At 49.3% G+C, this 15096-nt stretch overlaps 4 protein-coding genes across 4 annotated transcripts; 2 read left to right on the top strand and 2 right to left on the bottom strand.

Annotated features, from left to right (window-relative positions):
• Window positions 1–576: 576 nt before the first annotated feature.
• ANOM_002098 (MFS transporter) lies at window positions 577–2335 on the bottom strand (the record flags this gene model as incomplete). Its single annotated transcript, XM_015547355.1, has 3 exons — window positions 577–1882; window positions 1943–2046; window positions 2108–2335. 3 exons carry the CDS (start codon window positions 2333–2335, stop codon window positions 577–579), a joined length of 1638 nt encoding a protein of 545 aa, XP_015411005.1.
• A 1965-nt stretch (window positions 2336–4300) lies between these two features.
• ANOM_002097 (type I glyceraldehyde-3-phosphate dehydrogenase) lies at window positions 4301–5623 on the top strand (the record flags this gene model as incomplete). The annotated part of the gene is made up of 5 exons (XM_015547354.1): window positions 4301–4391; window positions 4457–5026; window positions 5093–5207; window positions 5269–5476; window positions 5531–5623. 5 exons carry the CDS (start codon window positions 4301–4303, stop codon window positions 5621–5623), a joined length of 1077 nt encoding a protein of 358 aa, XP_015411030.1.
• A 1178-nt stretch (window positions 5624–6801) lies between these two features.
• On the bottom strand, window positions 6802–8139 carry ANOM_002096 (uncharacterized protein; the record flags this gene model as incomplete). The annotated part of the gene is made up of 4 exons (XM_015547353.1): window positions 6802–7364; window positions 7435–7521; window positions 7583–8036; window positions 8092–8139. 4 exons carry the CDS (start codon window positions 8137–8139, stop codon window positions 6802–6804), a joined length of 1152 nt encoding a protein of 383 aa, XP_015411029.1.
• Window positions 8140–11333: 3194 nt separating this feature from the next.
• On the top strand, window positions 11334–14580 carry ANOM_002095 (uncharacterized protein; the record flags this gene model as incomplete). Its single annotated transcript, XM_015547352.1, has 5 exons — window positions 11334–11782; window positions 11833–11998; window positions 12053–12589; window positions 12699–13041; window positions 13163–14580. Coding segments are annotated over 5 exons (2913 nt in total), but the record flags the coding sequence as incomplete, so codon positions are not given.
• Window positions 14581–15096: the final 516 nt, after the last annotated feature.

The following is a 15096-nucleotide window of genomic DNA, read 5'->3' as shown; positions in this document are numbered from 1 at the left end:
TTTCTTCTGAGAACACCAAGCTAAATGTATGAAATCAGAAAGATTTCATATGATTACTGGGATGTAGGAAAACAAGCTAGATAATGAAGGGAACTCCTACATTGTACCGTCAGATACATGGCCGTTTATATATTCTCTCTCTGACACTATGTTCATCCAGCTTTGTGTTTACAAACCAGAAAATTAGAACAATAGTACGATTCTCTTGCAGTATCGATGCCTGCAACATACATATTGCTTTCGTATAACTGCTCTCTTAGCATACTTGGAGAGGTGAAGCGTACTGGATGTAAGAGAATACGAGATAGTGTGAGGCGGTACGAGATATCATGAGATATTGTGAGGTAGTGTAATGTAGTGTAATGTAGTGTAATGTAGTGAAATGTAATGAAATGTAGTGTGATGTAGTGTGACGAAGTGTGGGGTAGTGTATCAGACTGTGAGAGAATATAGGAGCATCTCGACTGATGCCGGATAAAATACTAGTAGATTAGTTGGCTTTGGATCTTATTGACCTCCTGTGATCCAAGTAGCCTGCTGGTAAACAGCAAAGTAACCGATGCAGGAGACATATATTTACGACGCTTGGGTCTCAATTACAATATCATGCGACTTGACCTGTGTCAATTTATGAACTATGCTTAATTTAGTGACAGTGCAGAGTGTCATTAGATCAACATTCAACACAAGAAATATCAAGAAGCCTTCCACACCCCATATATTAACCTCAGTAAGCATACAACAAGCCTTCATCCGCACCGGGAAGAATACCCTGTCTAATCTTCCTATTCGTGTTCTGCAGAACCTCAAAGCCCATGCACTAATTATGACAGCCACCCCAAAGGCCGCATTGGACGCCATGGCAGTCAGATAACGCGGCCCATCACTTTTGGGATAGAGATACGCCGTATAGATATAGGACGCATTGGCAACAACATTCACGAAAGAGAGGGAGGCAGCCTTCTTTTCCGGCGTCTGTCCCAAGGTCGCTGACACCCAACCCAGAATGACCGAGTTCGCCGCATACGCACCGCTCGCGAACAAGAAACAAGAAATATATCGGGCAGCGGTGTTCAGCGTCACGCAGGAGATGATGAACCCGATGACGGCGGCGCCCATGCACCCGGTGATGTGCCAGGTGCGCTCGTTGTACCGACCGGAGGTGATCCCTATCGCGACGCTGGCGATACATGTGGCGAGGTACGGCGGAAAGGTGAGAACAAGGGTTATCGTACTGCTGTAGCCGAGGCTTCCTACGACGGTGGGGAAGAAGTTGTTGAAGCTGCAGGAGCTCAGGTGCATGTTCTGCATGAAAGCTAGGAGGAACAGACGTGGGTCCCGGAAGGCTTGCTTCAAGCCGGCCATCGGCCCCTTGGATTCTTCGCTGTTGACGGTGTCGCTGATGATGCGATCGTGGGCTAGTTGGCGTTCTTCGGGCGTGAGCCATCGCGTGGTCAGCGGGTGATCGGGGAGCATGAGAAGGCCCAGTACGGCGATTCCGAATGTGACCACGCCTTCGATGATGAAGAGCCATTGCCAGCCCGCTAGGCCGTGTACCTTGTCTAGGGTCGAGAAGGTTGCTGCGGCGATCAAGCCTGCAACACCCGTTGCGATGATATTACCCGAGTATAAAATAGAAATACGGAGGGCGATCTCTTTGCGGGTGTAGAAGACAGATAGGAGGAAGAGAGCCCCGGGGTAGAAGGGGGCTTCTGCGATGCCTAGGAAGAACCTGACCATCACCAGGCCGACATAGTTCTTCGTCAACGCTGTACAAGCCGAGACAGCTGCCCAGCCGGCCATGCAGACGCTCATGTATAAAGATGGCCGGACTTTCTTGGAGGACATGAGCATGTTGGAGGGAATTTGCATCAACAGGTACCTGTTGTTGTCACGTTGGTGAGTAACCCCATCGTAATACGGGATCTTCAATTCTACCTACCCCACAAAAAATATCGAAATACATGTGTTGTACTGGGTACCGACGAGACCAAGGTCCTTTTCGAGGTCGTTTAGGCGAGCATTGGGAACGGCATTGCGGTCAATCTGAAGTATATTCTTGTTAGTGGCTTCACATCGTAGGGGCATAAACTCGGCCGATACTCACAAAATTCATGAAATACATTGCCCACAAGATGGGCATGATTCGCATGTCCAACTTTCGAACTAGACGAATCTCCCTAGGATCCGTCTTTGCCGTGGCACCGGCATAATCTCCCTGCGCCTTCTCATCGGGCTTGATGGAGTGCACATCTTCAATGTAAGCACTATGCCCTTTTCTGTCTCCAGGAGGAGGGTACTGGGACTTTATATCTGATGGGAAAACGGAAGCCATAGTACTAGAAATTGATAATCGATACCAAGATCAATATTGATTGGGCCTCAGAAACTGGAACGATCTATATATATGCCGATCGCAAGCAAGTCCAAGGTTACGGGGCGCAAGGACAACACATGCCATATTTATACTCATCACTAACAGGGAGCATGCAGTCGAGCTCCAGACAATCTCGACTCTCTCATGCAGCATGTGGCCAAACAAAAGCTTGGGGGTCTCGGGTCACTCGAAGCCAAGAGGACTAAGGCAGCTCCACGTCGTGATTATCTTCCATCAACGAATGAACATTCCTAGAATGAATGCAATCGTAGCGATCGACCATCCCCAGACCCTTTCCCCGCATATCATCACGCGCTGGATGGGATCACAAAATCTGGGGTTTGTGGTGCGGATCGGCGTGCGCGAAACCGTAGTCTAGCGAACTAGCGGTAAAACAAACAGGCTAATCATAACCTCTAGGGCTTGGCCACGGATGCAGAGCTTACCAGGGTCTTGCTTGCTGGCAGTTGGTAGACACGGGAGTGAGAATGGCTCGTGGCGTGCATATACCGCCACTTCCCTTTGTTAGTCTCGCTCTTGGCGGAGGTCATGGACCCGTTGTCAATGAGATGCCGCCAACTTTGTTTCATGGGGAGAATGTTGTGCCAGAGCTTGTACAGTTGGTGCTAGGCCTGATCAGACCGCCATGCCCACGACGTATAGAATGGTCACTGCACTGTGTGGAGCGGTGGTCTTTGACCTTTTCTGCGTGTTGGGATACTGGCCAGGAGGCGTTTTGAGGTTGTACCAATAAGATGCCCATGCGCTGGACTTTGGTCCTTTTTCTAGCAGGGATTCCCAGATGTGCTCATGGTTACCCCTGCTTCGGACGAGAACTCATGACTCGCGTAGAGTGCCGTTCTAGCGATATTGTCAGCGTCTCTAGAAGGTTTCTATGGTTGTGTGTTTGCCAGTAAATACCTCGCAGTGTGAGCTATGTACATTATTGTAGGACATCTTATGTCTCATTGGCCGGTTTCAACAGGTGTGTACCTATGGACCCAGCTATACTAACAGCATTCGTCGTGGTGAACAAGGTAGCTCAGTATCCCGCCGCTGTTGATATATTGCTCTAGTGTGCAGACTGCGAAGAAAAGCAAATCACCACCCGTAACTCATCCACGCCTCAAAAAATTACCACGGATTCCCAATGCTAAATTAATATATTTCTACGACATCAAAGGGTCGAGAACCTAGTCCAGAGTGGATCATGCCCCAGAATTGGTCTGGAGAGATTTTATTGCCGGTAATCGGACAAGACATTCCCGCTCCGATTTCCGTCGGACATGAAATGGTCCGGCCGGGCCCAGAGACCCTGAAGAACAACGAATGGGACACTGGGGCTATTGCAATATGCAGGTTAATTTGACTCGGTATGTCATGACGGAAAGATCGCGCTGGGGTAGGTTCGAATATGTTGAGGGGTCGGTTATTGGGGTATGGGGTTGCCAGGACGCGGCGGACCTCGTTAAAACTCCAGATCAAGCGTCGAGCCGGCATATCTCTCGGCAAGGCGAGCAGGTTGCCAGCAGGCCGTGACGCGCGATCTCATTCGCGGTTTGGATCTACCAATGGTGAAAGCCGATTAAATATCCGGTCATCGGGACATTCAGCGCAGAAGTGGACCTGCGATGACTTCGCCCGGGAATTCCCGGCAATATTACTGGTCGCTGCCCTAACGGAGAAGTATACGGTTGATGCTACCTCGCGGCGATATCATGGTTCTTGCGTAATGAATTGCTGTATATATAGAACAGGAGGAGTCGGTAGTGAGACATGTTGCGCTATAGAAATTTGTATTTATTGACGGTCAAGCCACATTTGTTTTGGAACTTTGGTTTCAATATCCATCAGCGCCTTCAGATTCAACGAGCCTATCAATCTTCACCTACCCATTGTAGTACAGCCTTTTGAGATAACAACATGGCTCCCTCAATCAGCGACTTCCCTCACAGTGTGGCCTCGACCCAGCCATCCGTGTGTAAAGTCGGCATCAACGGGTTCGGCCGTATAGGTTGGTGACGGTCAACCATGCGCATTCAACATTCAGCCATTAACCACCATCATCTTAATCAACAGGCCGAAACGTCTTGCGTGCTTCTCTTACCCGAACAGACCTCCAAATCGTTGCCATTAACCACACATGTACCTCCGTGCAAGACCTCATCTACCTCATCAAATACGACTCCTGTATGGGCAAACTCTCGGACGAGATCTCCATCCACGCCCTATCAGACACCCTGATCACCATCAACGGCCGCCAGATCATCCTCACCTCAGAACGCGACCTCCAGAAGCTGAACTGGAGCGCTGTCGGTGTCGACTATGTGGTTGAATGCACCGGCAAGTTCACCAAGCGTGACCTGGCTCTCCAGCACGTTACCTACGGCCACGCCAAGCGGGTCGTCATTTCCGCCCCCAGCTCCGACTCCCCCACATACGTGTATGGAGTCAACTCCGATGAGTACACGGCCGATGAAGACCGCCGTGTGGTCTCCTGCGCCAGCTGCACGACAAACTGCGTTACCCCGGTGTTGAAGGTGCTGAACGAAAAGTTCGGAATCGTACAGGGACTCCTGACAACAGTCCATGCGGCAACCCAATCACAGCAGGTTCTGGATGGGTATAGCAAGAAGAACCGTCGGCTGGGTAGGTGTATGACATGGACCTGCATAGGTCACACTTATGAGAACAGGGCATGCTAACATTCAACAGGCCGCAGCGTCTTCGATAACATCATCCCCACTACCACGGGTGCCGCCAAGGCCATCGCAACAGTCCTGCCTGAACTGACAGGCAAGGTAACCGGAGTGTCCATCCGTGTGCCAGCGTAAGTCATCATTGTCCCGTTGCTCATGTCCAAGAGCAGAAGCTAATTTGATGAATAATAGTCCCAACGTCTCCATGATCGACTTGACCGTGACCACAGAGCAACCCACATCATTGGCGGAGATAATGGCCGCATTCCGCCGCGCATCCAAGTCCGGTCTGGCGGGAGTCCTCCATGTCAGTGACGAGGAGCTTGTCAGCAGCGACTATAAGGGTAACCCACACAGCGCGATCGTGGATGTCGCTGCTTGCACAGAGTTGAATCCTCAGGTTTGTTAGCCAGCACCCCTACTCGTAAATATATCGAGCTGACAGCAGATGTAGTTCTTCAAGATCATGGCGTGGTATGATAATGAATGGGGATACTCGAACCGGCTGTTGGATTTGACTGCCCATGTGGCACTGCAGGAACAATAGTCGTTAAATCAAGTGGTGATAAGGCGAGAAGTCAAAAAATACTTAAATCTGGGTGTGCATATACTCGCCTAAAAACGACACTTGCACCAGTATTTATATGCTTTTATGTGTTAGCGGAATAGATATCATATAGCGTTATAATAATGAAGTTATACTACAATGAATAACCAATCCCGGGAACTTTATGCTGAGGGGGAAACTTCGCGGGAAATCCATCATGACGACAACTAAAACGGTGCACTTGTGCTGTCAGTCTGTTAGTCCTTTCGAAATGGCCATTATTGGCGGAGTGAAACTGGGGTTTGAGGGCCGATGTGCATGGCCCAGAGCGATTTATCAATACGTGCATGGATGATTTCTACGCGCAAACACCTCTGCCATCTGCTGCGTCTACGTGTCATACTGCCTTGCCAGCATTGCAGTAAATAATGTGTCGCTGCCCAATCAACTTAGGCTCGACCCGACGCCGATTGCATTAGTCTGGCGCCTTCGTTTGCTAGTTACTGGTGTTGGATCATCAGCGCGACCCATGTCGGTGTCCAATTTCCATGTCTCGGTGGTAGGGTTGCTAAGTTTACTAAGCATCTTTCTAAACAGGAGTATCCCAACCACGTCATACCTGTCGTATGGAAAGAAGCTTGTCTAGAACAAGTGATTTGTGAAGTGCTTCTTGGGAGTCGTGGCTGTTGGGGGCTATTGTTGATGAGAAAGAACACTGGGAGGTAAATGCTAGAGTACTACAATATGGCCCCCTTCCACGCCATTGTATTCTCTATATAAATATACAAAATAGGAAGTTCCCCCGGTGAATAAGTAGACTAGATGTGGTGAGGCCGAATCGGAGTAGGTGTGCTAAACCTGGAAATACATAATCTACACCAAGGGAAGCAAGGATCTGCAGCGGGCGTCTGATCACAATTGGCCGAGATATTCGATATCACCTAAGCTGACTGCTGCAGGACGACGACGACTCGGCCAAGGCTGTGCACTGCAACCCCACCTGTGACTGTTTCCCCGCCTCCTTGACTGATGTGGATATGCAGGTGTGGTGTTACGCCCATTCCTGCGTTGGATACTCCGCTGACGTTATCATTATTTTTTTTTCATTAAGACTGGTCGTTCTGCTCTAGTTTAATTCTACTGAGCCTGAAAAATGTTTGCAAATCTCGTATTATACATCAAACCGTGTGCTTGAGCACGCTGACTGGTTGCACCACCGTCACCTCCGCAGAATCATCAGCCATGTTGTAGTCGCACGCCCCCTCCGCACAGTGCGTTGCACTGGAGTTCGTGCTCGACATGGCATGCCACTCCAGGTCCTCCCGGCGACTATCAGAATCCTTGCCGTCCGGGGCCAACCGCTGGAAGTCGCCTGCAGTAGGGGTAGGTGTTTGTCCGGACCAACCACTCCCTCGGCTACGGTCCGAGCCTGCCTTTCGCTTGTTTGAGATGCTGTTCGGCCATCGGCTGTAGGGCGGGGTGTAGGCCTTGCTGCGCTTCTTGGCCATGATGAACGGTCGGAAGGCAGTAGCGGCCGCAAGGAAGACACCTAACGCAGCGCTGATGAAAAGCGTGTACATCTCGAAGATGCCATCGGCGCGGCCGTCGTGCTCCAGACCGGCGGCTCGGGCGATGGACAGGCCGACTTGGACGACGTCAATACAGAGGGAGCCTGCTAGGGCCAGTTTCTGGGTCCAGTCCACGCGGACCTTCCAGATGACGGCGACTGGGATTGCGAGGACTGTAGAGTGCATCCAGTTAGTGGCTGGGATATTGTGTGTCTGGGGTAGGTTAGAAGAGATGGGACATACTTAAAATGTCTGATACAATATCCACGGCTACCTTTGACGCGGTGTATGCAGTAAGCCTGCCGAGATATTTTGGCGTGTTGCACTCCACTGGGGATTCTGTTAGAACTCGCCGATCTGGAGAAAGGGGGTATTAGGAGGATGGACTCACTTGCTGCCGCACCCAGATGGGGACAGGTTGCCCAGAAAGCGACGACTCCAAAAACCCAAAGCCCGAGGTTGAACAAGCAAGCAAACCACCAGTAGATTTGCCAGACCCGTAGGCGATCGATCAATTTCCGAAAGAACACCAGGAAAAAGAACTTGACGGCACATATTGCGCACCAGATGAGCATCAGCGTGGTCATTGTCCATTTGTGGTCCTCATCCGACAACTCTATCATGTTCGCAGGGACCTCCATACGGCCGAGCGCAATGGCCTCCACCAGGTACATTATGTAGACTGTTTTGTCATACATGGCCACCGTGCTTGCCACGAGAAAGGCAGTGGCCAATAGAAGTACTCCATCGTCGAGTTGGAACTTCTGTTTCTGCACACGAAACCTGAGCACACAACGCACGATGACTCCGACGATGGCGAGAGCGAAGAAGACGCCGGTTGATATCTAGGACAGTGTTAACGTGCTGAATGTTAATATAGACAAGGGAATATGTGAATACCAGGAGGGGCTGTTTGTCGATTCGACCACCTTGGTCATCTACTGCCATAGTGACTTGTTTAATTAGCCCTCACTTCACGTAGTTGTCCAGTTGCTGTCTTGAACAAGCGGGGCGGTGGCTTTTTATTTCTGCATGCTTGGAGCATAACGCTGACCAGATGTCTATGGATGTAAGCCTTGCAGATCGCAAGGATGGGGGCCGTCACCTCTGTCCAAGGAAGATATCCTGCTGGTGTTGACTCGGTGGGTGGTGAGTGGAGGAGGACCGTTGCTGACAGGCCCGGATGGGGACTTTTCATGCATGGGCCAAGTTAGTGCTTACTGACGAGAGCAATTCTGTTGCTCCTCCCGCTCAACAAGTCTGTACCCCATTGATTAATCCACTAATTAATTAAGTGATTTTATTTCTATTTTCTATATTAGGAGAGTGCATCGGAGAATCCGAAATAGCCGCCATGTCGGTCAATGTGGCTTCTCTCCAGTAACGATACGGCACCTAATTATTGGACTTATTAAGTCAGGTCAGCTGGTCTTTAGAACTCATGCTGTTGATTCTAACATGTCTTGCCATGTTGTCATTGGGTGTAAAATCAGGAGAACTTCATATAAAGATTACATTCCGGTACTTACACTATACAGGCACATAGATGAGGGCTAGGGCAAGCCGACTGATCTCACTCGGCACGGGCCGCCACTTGAATTTCACCTCGCCTGCGATGTAAATAATTGCAAGTTTCTGGGACTTTAAACAGCTCAAGAGTTCTGTGAATACTTGCTACCTCTGTTCCAACTCGCGAAAATGTATATTTGGACTTAGAGGACAGGAGTATGCTGTTTCGCGATATAGTGAGACTTAGAGCTGTTGTCTCCCCGAAGCACCGTCGAACGATAATAACCTGTAAATATGGGAATGTTGATCCATCCAGGGCCCATCCAAATCTCTATTCAAATTGACAATTATCAAGGGCCATGAGCTGGTGCACCTTCGTAACGTCCCTCTGCTTTCTGGGTGATATGCTTCAGCGATTTCGGGTCAGGTAAGGAATGATGCTGAGCGATCAATAAGAGCCACTAGCGAGTACCGCGCCATTGAACGCTTTAGGCCATATTAACCCATCGACTGATACCCGTCTGTTAAGAAGTGGCAATAGCGTGGTACGTACATCCTAACCGAGCAAACATTCTAAGCTGTCTGTTGCTGACAGCTCCACAAACATACGCGGGGCAGTGTATCTAGTTGAGAAAGTGCCAGGGCGGCGGCTGCCGCATTTTGGTACCGTCTTCTGAGCCATGGTGTATCAATTGACGTTTTGATAGGTGGGCACAGTGGTGCAAGGGGCTGAGATGGCAGTTACGAGGAAGACCAGGGATGTGCCGGTGGTGAGTCAAAAGGATGCCTGGTCATTAGGCGCGGGTACACAAAGGCCACATAGAAGCGTGGTAAAGATGGCAGTGTGTAGAAGGCACCTTGCTAATAAGGCAACCCGTTTCATGATTACACCCCTATCAGAACCTCGCGATTACGCTCAGGGCGTTACAACATTCCGCCTCGATGTAAGGGCTCATCGGAAATATCCAGTCACTAACTCAACAGGTCTGAGAGGTATGACGAACGACTGTAAGCTGCACATACATTGGCTGGGCTGAGCTGAGTCTAGATGGTCGTTGGGAAGGGAACCCTCGATTTGCGTGACTGTGAAACATAGGGCTTCGTCGGGCAACCACTCCCTGTGTAACCCCCTTGAGCTAGCATACGGAGAGGTCTAAGCAGCAGTGCCCCTCGTATGACCTCAATTAGACCCTAATTGCGGGGAAGACGGCTCGAAGCAGCACTAGGCAGCAGTCGAGCACGAGGTCTTAGATGATCCGTGAGGCCGATAGCAAACCGACAACGTGAATATAGAGGCCATAGTTGATACGTCCACACACACAGCTGTACCCGTCACCACATTTCGATCGTGCCTAGCCCGCTCCTTGATAACTTGTGATACCGAAGCAGCGGCGTGTATGTGTTGGACTCATAAAGGTACTGCAACTAGTGGCTGAATATCTCGATGGGGTCATAGAGTGGCCAATAGTGGTCTTTGTCCTGTACGACAGAGCCCCTCTTTGCCGGTAATTCCCGAAATGAAAAGTACTCATACATGGACGACTGGCTTTCAACACAGACAGGCACACATAAGTATGTGGAAGAGCAGAATTACTGCTCTTTTCAAGTATTATAGTACCTGGAGCCGGTCTGATTAGCTATTTTGGCATATTTTCTCAGTAGCCTGCACTGCAGTTAGCGTAGTACGCAGTACATGGCTCCAGAGAGCAACGCATATTGATGGGGAATCTAGTGAGATGGAGCTTGGTCGCAGACGTACATTGCCACTGTACACTCTTGGGCAGCATTAAATTTAGCACCATAAAAAGGGCATTACTAGATGCGGGCTATGCACGAGGCTGACGAGACCTAGGCTTTTTAGTTCAGAGTACAGTGACGGCTACAGACAATATCGGCCAAGGGACGCGTCAACAACCATTTCCGGACGTGGTTCAACTACACACCCACTCCAAGCCATACGGAGCTTGCATTTAGGGTCAATGCATGCTAGCGCTGTCTCGCAATAACCCAATGTTTGCCTCTTCGAGATTGAAAATCACTATGGTGTAGAAAAGAGTGGTATCGAATAGCATACTATGGGGCCTCGTAGTCAAGAAGCGTCCTCACAATTCGCAAGACTGGCGGTCTTCACCGATGAAACTAAGCCATACCCTGGGGAATTTAAAGTGCTGTCCGTGAATTCAGTAGAAGGCGCGCATCGTCCTGCCCTTCGTGAAACACTAGCCGTCTGAGACCGTTTTTCAGTCGTAACGCAGGCGGCAAATTGGGAACTAACAATTGCATATATTCCTTGAATGCATTTGTAACACAGAGCCGAGCTATAACAACCCAGGAAATGCTTCGCCACATGGTCATCTTTATAACATGGATCCTTTTCTTGTGGTTCTTGTCAACTGTAGCATTTTCTAGCCTTAGTAGCATAGCTAGGCAAGGTCGAAGAGCCAGTCCTTGTCCAGTCTTTGAGAGTTTGAATCCTTAGGAGCTAGAGTGGTGGTTGAATATTTTGTGAAAGGCATCTCTTCCGTCACTCCCTACAACCTCTATGTCAAGTATGGCTAATGCATATGATCACAGAATTCCGATACACCCATATCTAGGGTGGCCTCCAGTACCTCAAAGCTGTGGAATGCATCATGGCCGATCCACTATCGGTTACCGCAAGCGTGGCCGGCATTGTATCACTGGGTCTGACCGTTTGTCAGGGCCTGCTCTCTTACTATGGACCATACAAGACCTGTTATGAGGACGTCAAGCACACTGTGGAGATTGTGGAAACCTTGAACGGTACACTCCAAGGGTTAAATGGGTTACTTGCTAAAGCATCAGTGTTTCAACACCCCTCAGTAGCGCAACAGGCTACCTGCGCGGCTGACCTGATCAAAAGGTGCCAAGAGCACATACACAAGCTTACAGCAATGCTAGCAAAATTCAGAAAGACCTCTTCTAATGGGAAATTGACAGGCTTCAGGAGCCAAGTCAATCGGATGCTGTATCCGTTTCAGAAGGAAACGGTGGTGTCGGTCAAAGAATCATTAACCTCGTTACAGAGAAACCTTGGGAGTGCCCTGCAGGGTTTGCAATTGTAAGTTACTGATCTTCACCAGTGCAAGTAGATTGCTAAACGTATTTCAGGGCTTTGGAAGTTGTTGGCCAAAATCAAATGGATGTTGTTCTATCGTACACCGCGTCCACCGCCTCTGATACAAACCAAGTTGTGACCATGATACAGGGGCTAGGTGACACACATACTGGCATGGACAGTAAGATAGACATGCTCGCAGCGCGCATAGATTGCCTGGTATGCTAAGAGTTTCCCTCCTTCAGTGTTCATCGACTAATGTCTAGCTCTCAGGAAGATATCTTGCGCAACGGCGCACAACCACTCCCCAGTCCCAGTCTTCTACGGTCGGCTTTAGACACGCAAAGGGAGATCAACGAAGATCTGCCTAAGTTCATAACGGACGGAAGGCAGTTGTTTGGATGCACTTGCCCCAATGGTAGTCCAAATAGGCTCTATGGACGGACACCAGGTCCATCGGTCTCACCTCATAGACCTTTGTGCCCCGTCAACGCCAAGAGCATGAAACTGACCACCACATATACACGAGCAGTATTATGTACCACATTGCTAAATTACTCTGTTAAGCTGTCTTTTACAGTCACTTCCGGTGCTGGTGGCTTTTCCATTAGTCCAAAGCTCGAGTTTCACGCAATTGTCACAGAAGACTCACCATCATTCACCTTCATCAGACACCTGATCTTTTGCTGCTTTAGGCAAAGTTTGGGGGTGGAGGCACCAGTTGCATACTCTCAAACGCTGGCGCAGATGTTTCAAGACGGTGCAGCTTCACCGTCGGACACTTTGGCAAATGGAATGACATTGTTACACGTAAGTAACACCTCCCAAAATAGATGTGTATCTCGTATCTGGCCGCTTTTCTTCAAGAATGGATGTATTAGCTTGTTAAGGCTTTAGCAGTCTTTAACTCGATAAACAGATGTTGGCCTCGTTATATCCAATGGTTCCATCAAAGGAGCAGGCAAATTGGCATGCCTTGATCAAATATTTACGTCAGGCCGGTTGCTCGCCTACGCGTGTGGATAGTTCCGGGGAAACGCCATTGGATATGCTGGTCATCGCTTCTCGAGAACTACCCAGTGTAATTAGCGAGCCATTGTTGATCGAGGTTGGAAGAGAAATCCTCGATGCTGGCGGCCATATTACTCGTTCAGCCTTTCCCTTTGAGAATCGGCTACAGTCTCGACCCCCCAGGCACATAATCGGGATAGATCGCTCTATCTATATTCTCCAGCAGCTTTACAAGGCAGCCGACTGTACAGGTAAGTTATTATAAAAGAGCTTTCTCCCTCTCTTCCACTGTTAAAGTCGGTTAATGAGAGCATATGGATGAGAGGGTCGATGTCTGGCAGACGTGAAATTGACGTTGAGCATTTCTTACAGGTAGCGACTTCCCAGAGGAGGCTGTTCCTCTGATGACCAGGTCAACGGCTGAACTTCGCAGCTTAGTACACCAGGGTGTCGACATGAAAGATTGGATACTTTGGTACACGGACTGGCCTGAGGGCTTGTTGATATTGCTTCAGGCAGGCTATAAGGCGCACGAGAACGTGATTTACGGAGCCCTTGACTTCGATTGCGAGGCCAGTGTCCGCATCCTTCTAGAAACTGGAAATATTCATGTGGGGCCCCTCCAACTATGGGCAGCTGCCTCGAATCCAAATCCGAGGATTGGAGACTTGGTTATTCAAGCTTTGGTTGACCGCAGAAAGCACTTGCAGTTTCTAGCGGAGACACACCTGTCCGTCGATGAATTGTCGGAGTGGCTACTTCGACCCGATGCTCTCATAGACTTTCAAGCTTTTTATATTGCTGGGGCATTGCAAAAGAAAGGTATCAACATAAGCGGCGTCTGGGAACCCCATCCATGGTCTGTTTATTGTGTTTCGGGGTATGATATCTCCATAGCGGACCGTCTGTGGAACGCGGGTTTTCGAGATGTGGAACCGCCCAGTTTCTTCCACAGGAACCTCCTCACGATGGGATGTTGGAATAATACTGACCATTTTCGGTCCATCTTGGAAGAGGCACGTTGGTTGATAAGAAAAGGCGCTGAGCCGTATCGGTTGTGTGAAGGTACGCCAGCTCTTCACTTTGTAGCGTTTGCCGTGGGTAACACTCTACCGCGTTTTCGGAATGAGGGCTGGGTTGAACACTTGACCCAGTTGCCTATCGAATTGAAAGGACTATTGCGCCAGATATTACTTGACAACACCTGCGACGCCTGCTGCTGTGCCTGTTCTACGGGTGGATGCCGTGGGCTCTCCATTGTCTTACGAGGTCTCTTAGGTTCATTTTCTCATTTCACTACAACAACCTACTTGAGGTATGGCCGCCAGATAGCCGCTATTGTAACATGGCTCGCCGGCACATTCGAAACGGTTCCCAGGTACTTCGGTAGGCTGGCCGAAGACACTCTTCGCTCCTTAACCTTCAACTGTATAGGCATTACTCATACCTGCAGTCACCCGTGGGATTGCACAAATATCTCAAGCGAGATATCTGAAATTCACCACGAGGAGAGATACTTGTTGGAAGATTTTGAGAGCCTTATGCACGAGATTCTTCGCGCCTACAAAGGATATACCACAGAGTTCCCAGAGTTTCTCACAGGCTACTGGCTGAGGCGAATGGAAGAGTATCATTCCTGCCGTGTCACCCCTAGTGAGGAGGAGATCAAATCGCTTCGGGAGTGTGGCGTTGTTCTACACGAACCTACGCCTCCAACAGAGATTCACAGTCCGTACGAATCAGATTCATCCTCAGGCACAGGTGCCCTAATGGACGAAACGATGCTAGAAAGGTACTGAGGCGTGATCCTGCAGGCATAATGTGCCCAAGGGTTTGTATTGCAAGGCATGATAGGGTTAGTAAGCCAAAGAACGTGTTCATTTTGCTTATTCTGGATATGAATAGCCTGATCCATCCTTAACAGGGCTGTCTCCCGTTGTGCCCTTGCTTCCTAACAATCTAATTGGACAAAATTGTGTTTAGCATACGTATATCCTAGCAGAGGTTCCGTAACAGCATAGAGGGTAACTACTCAAGATAGACAGCCGAATCCCTTTATTGACATTCGTTCTGTGTCTCCCCTCCTGGGAATAGTTTGGGACATGTCTGTATCCCAGAAAATGTATAGCTGGACCTTATGGGCCGTAGAATGTCATCACGCTTTTGATTTGCGCGTGTACATATAAAACTGCGATGCGTGTAAAGTTTAAATATGGCTAACTCTCTGTTCTAAATATGGGTAGTATTTATTAGGTATTATCCACAGGCCACACCTATCAGAAGTACACATAATGTATCTGGTGCTT

This window comes from Aspergillus nomiae (assembly GCF_001204775.2).
Source record: "Aspergillus nomiae NRRL 13137 chromosome Unknown contig00019, whole genome shotgun sequence".
Taxonomy (NCBI): Eukaryota; Fungi; Ascomycota; class Eurotiomycetes; order Eurotiales; family Aspergillaceae; genus Aspergillus; species Aspergillus nomiae.
The sequence above is the reverse complement of the archived record's forward strand: the minus strand, read 5'-3'. Positions and strand labels throughout refer to the sequence as shown.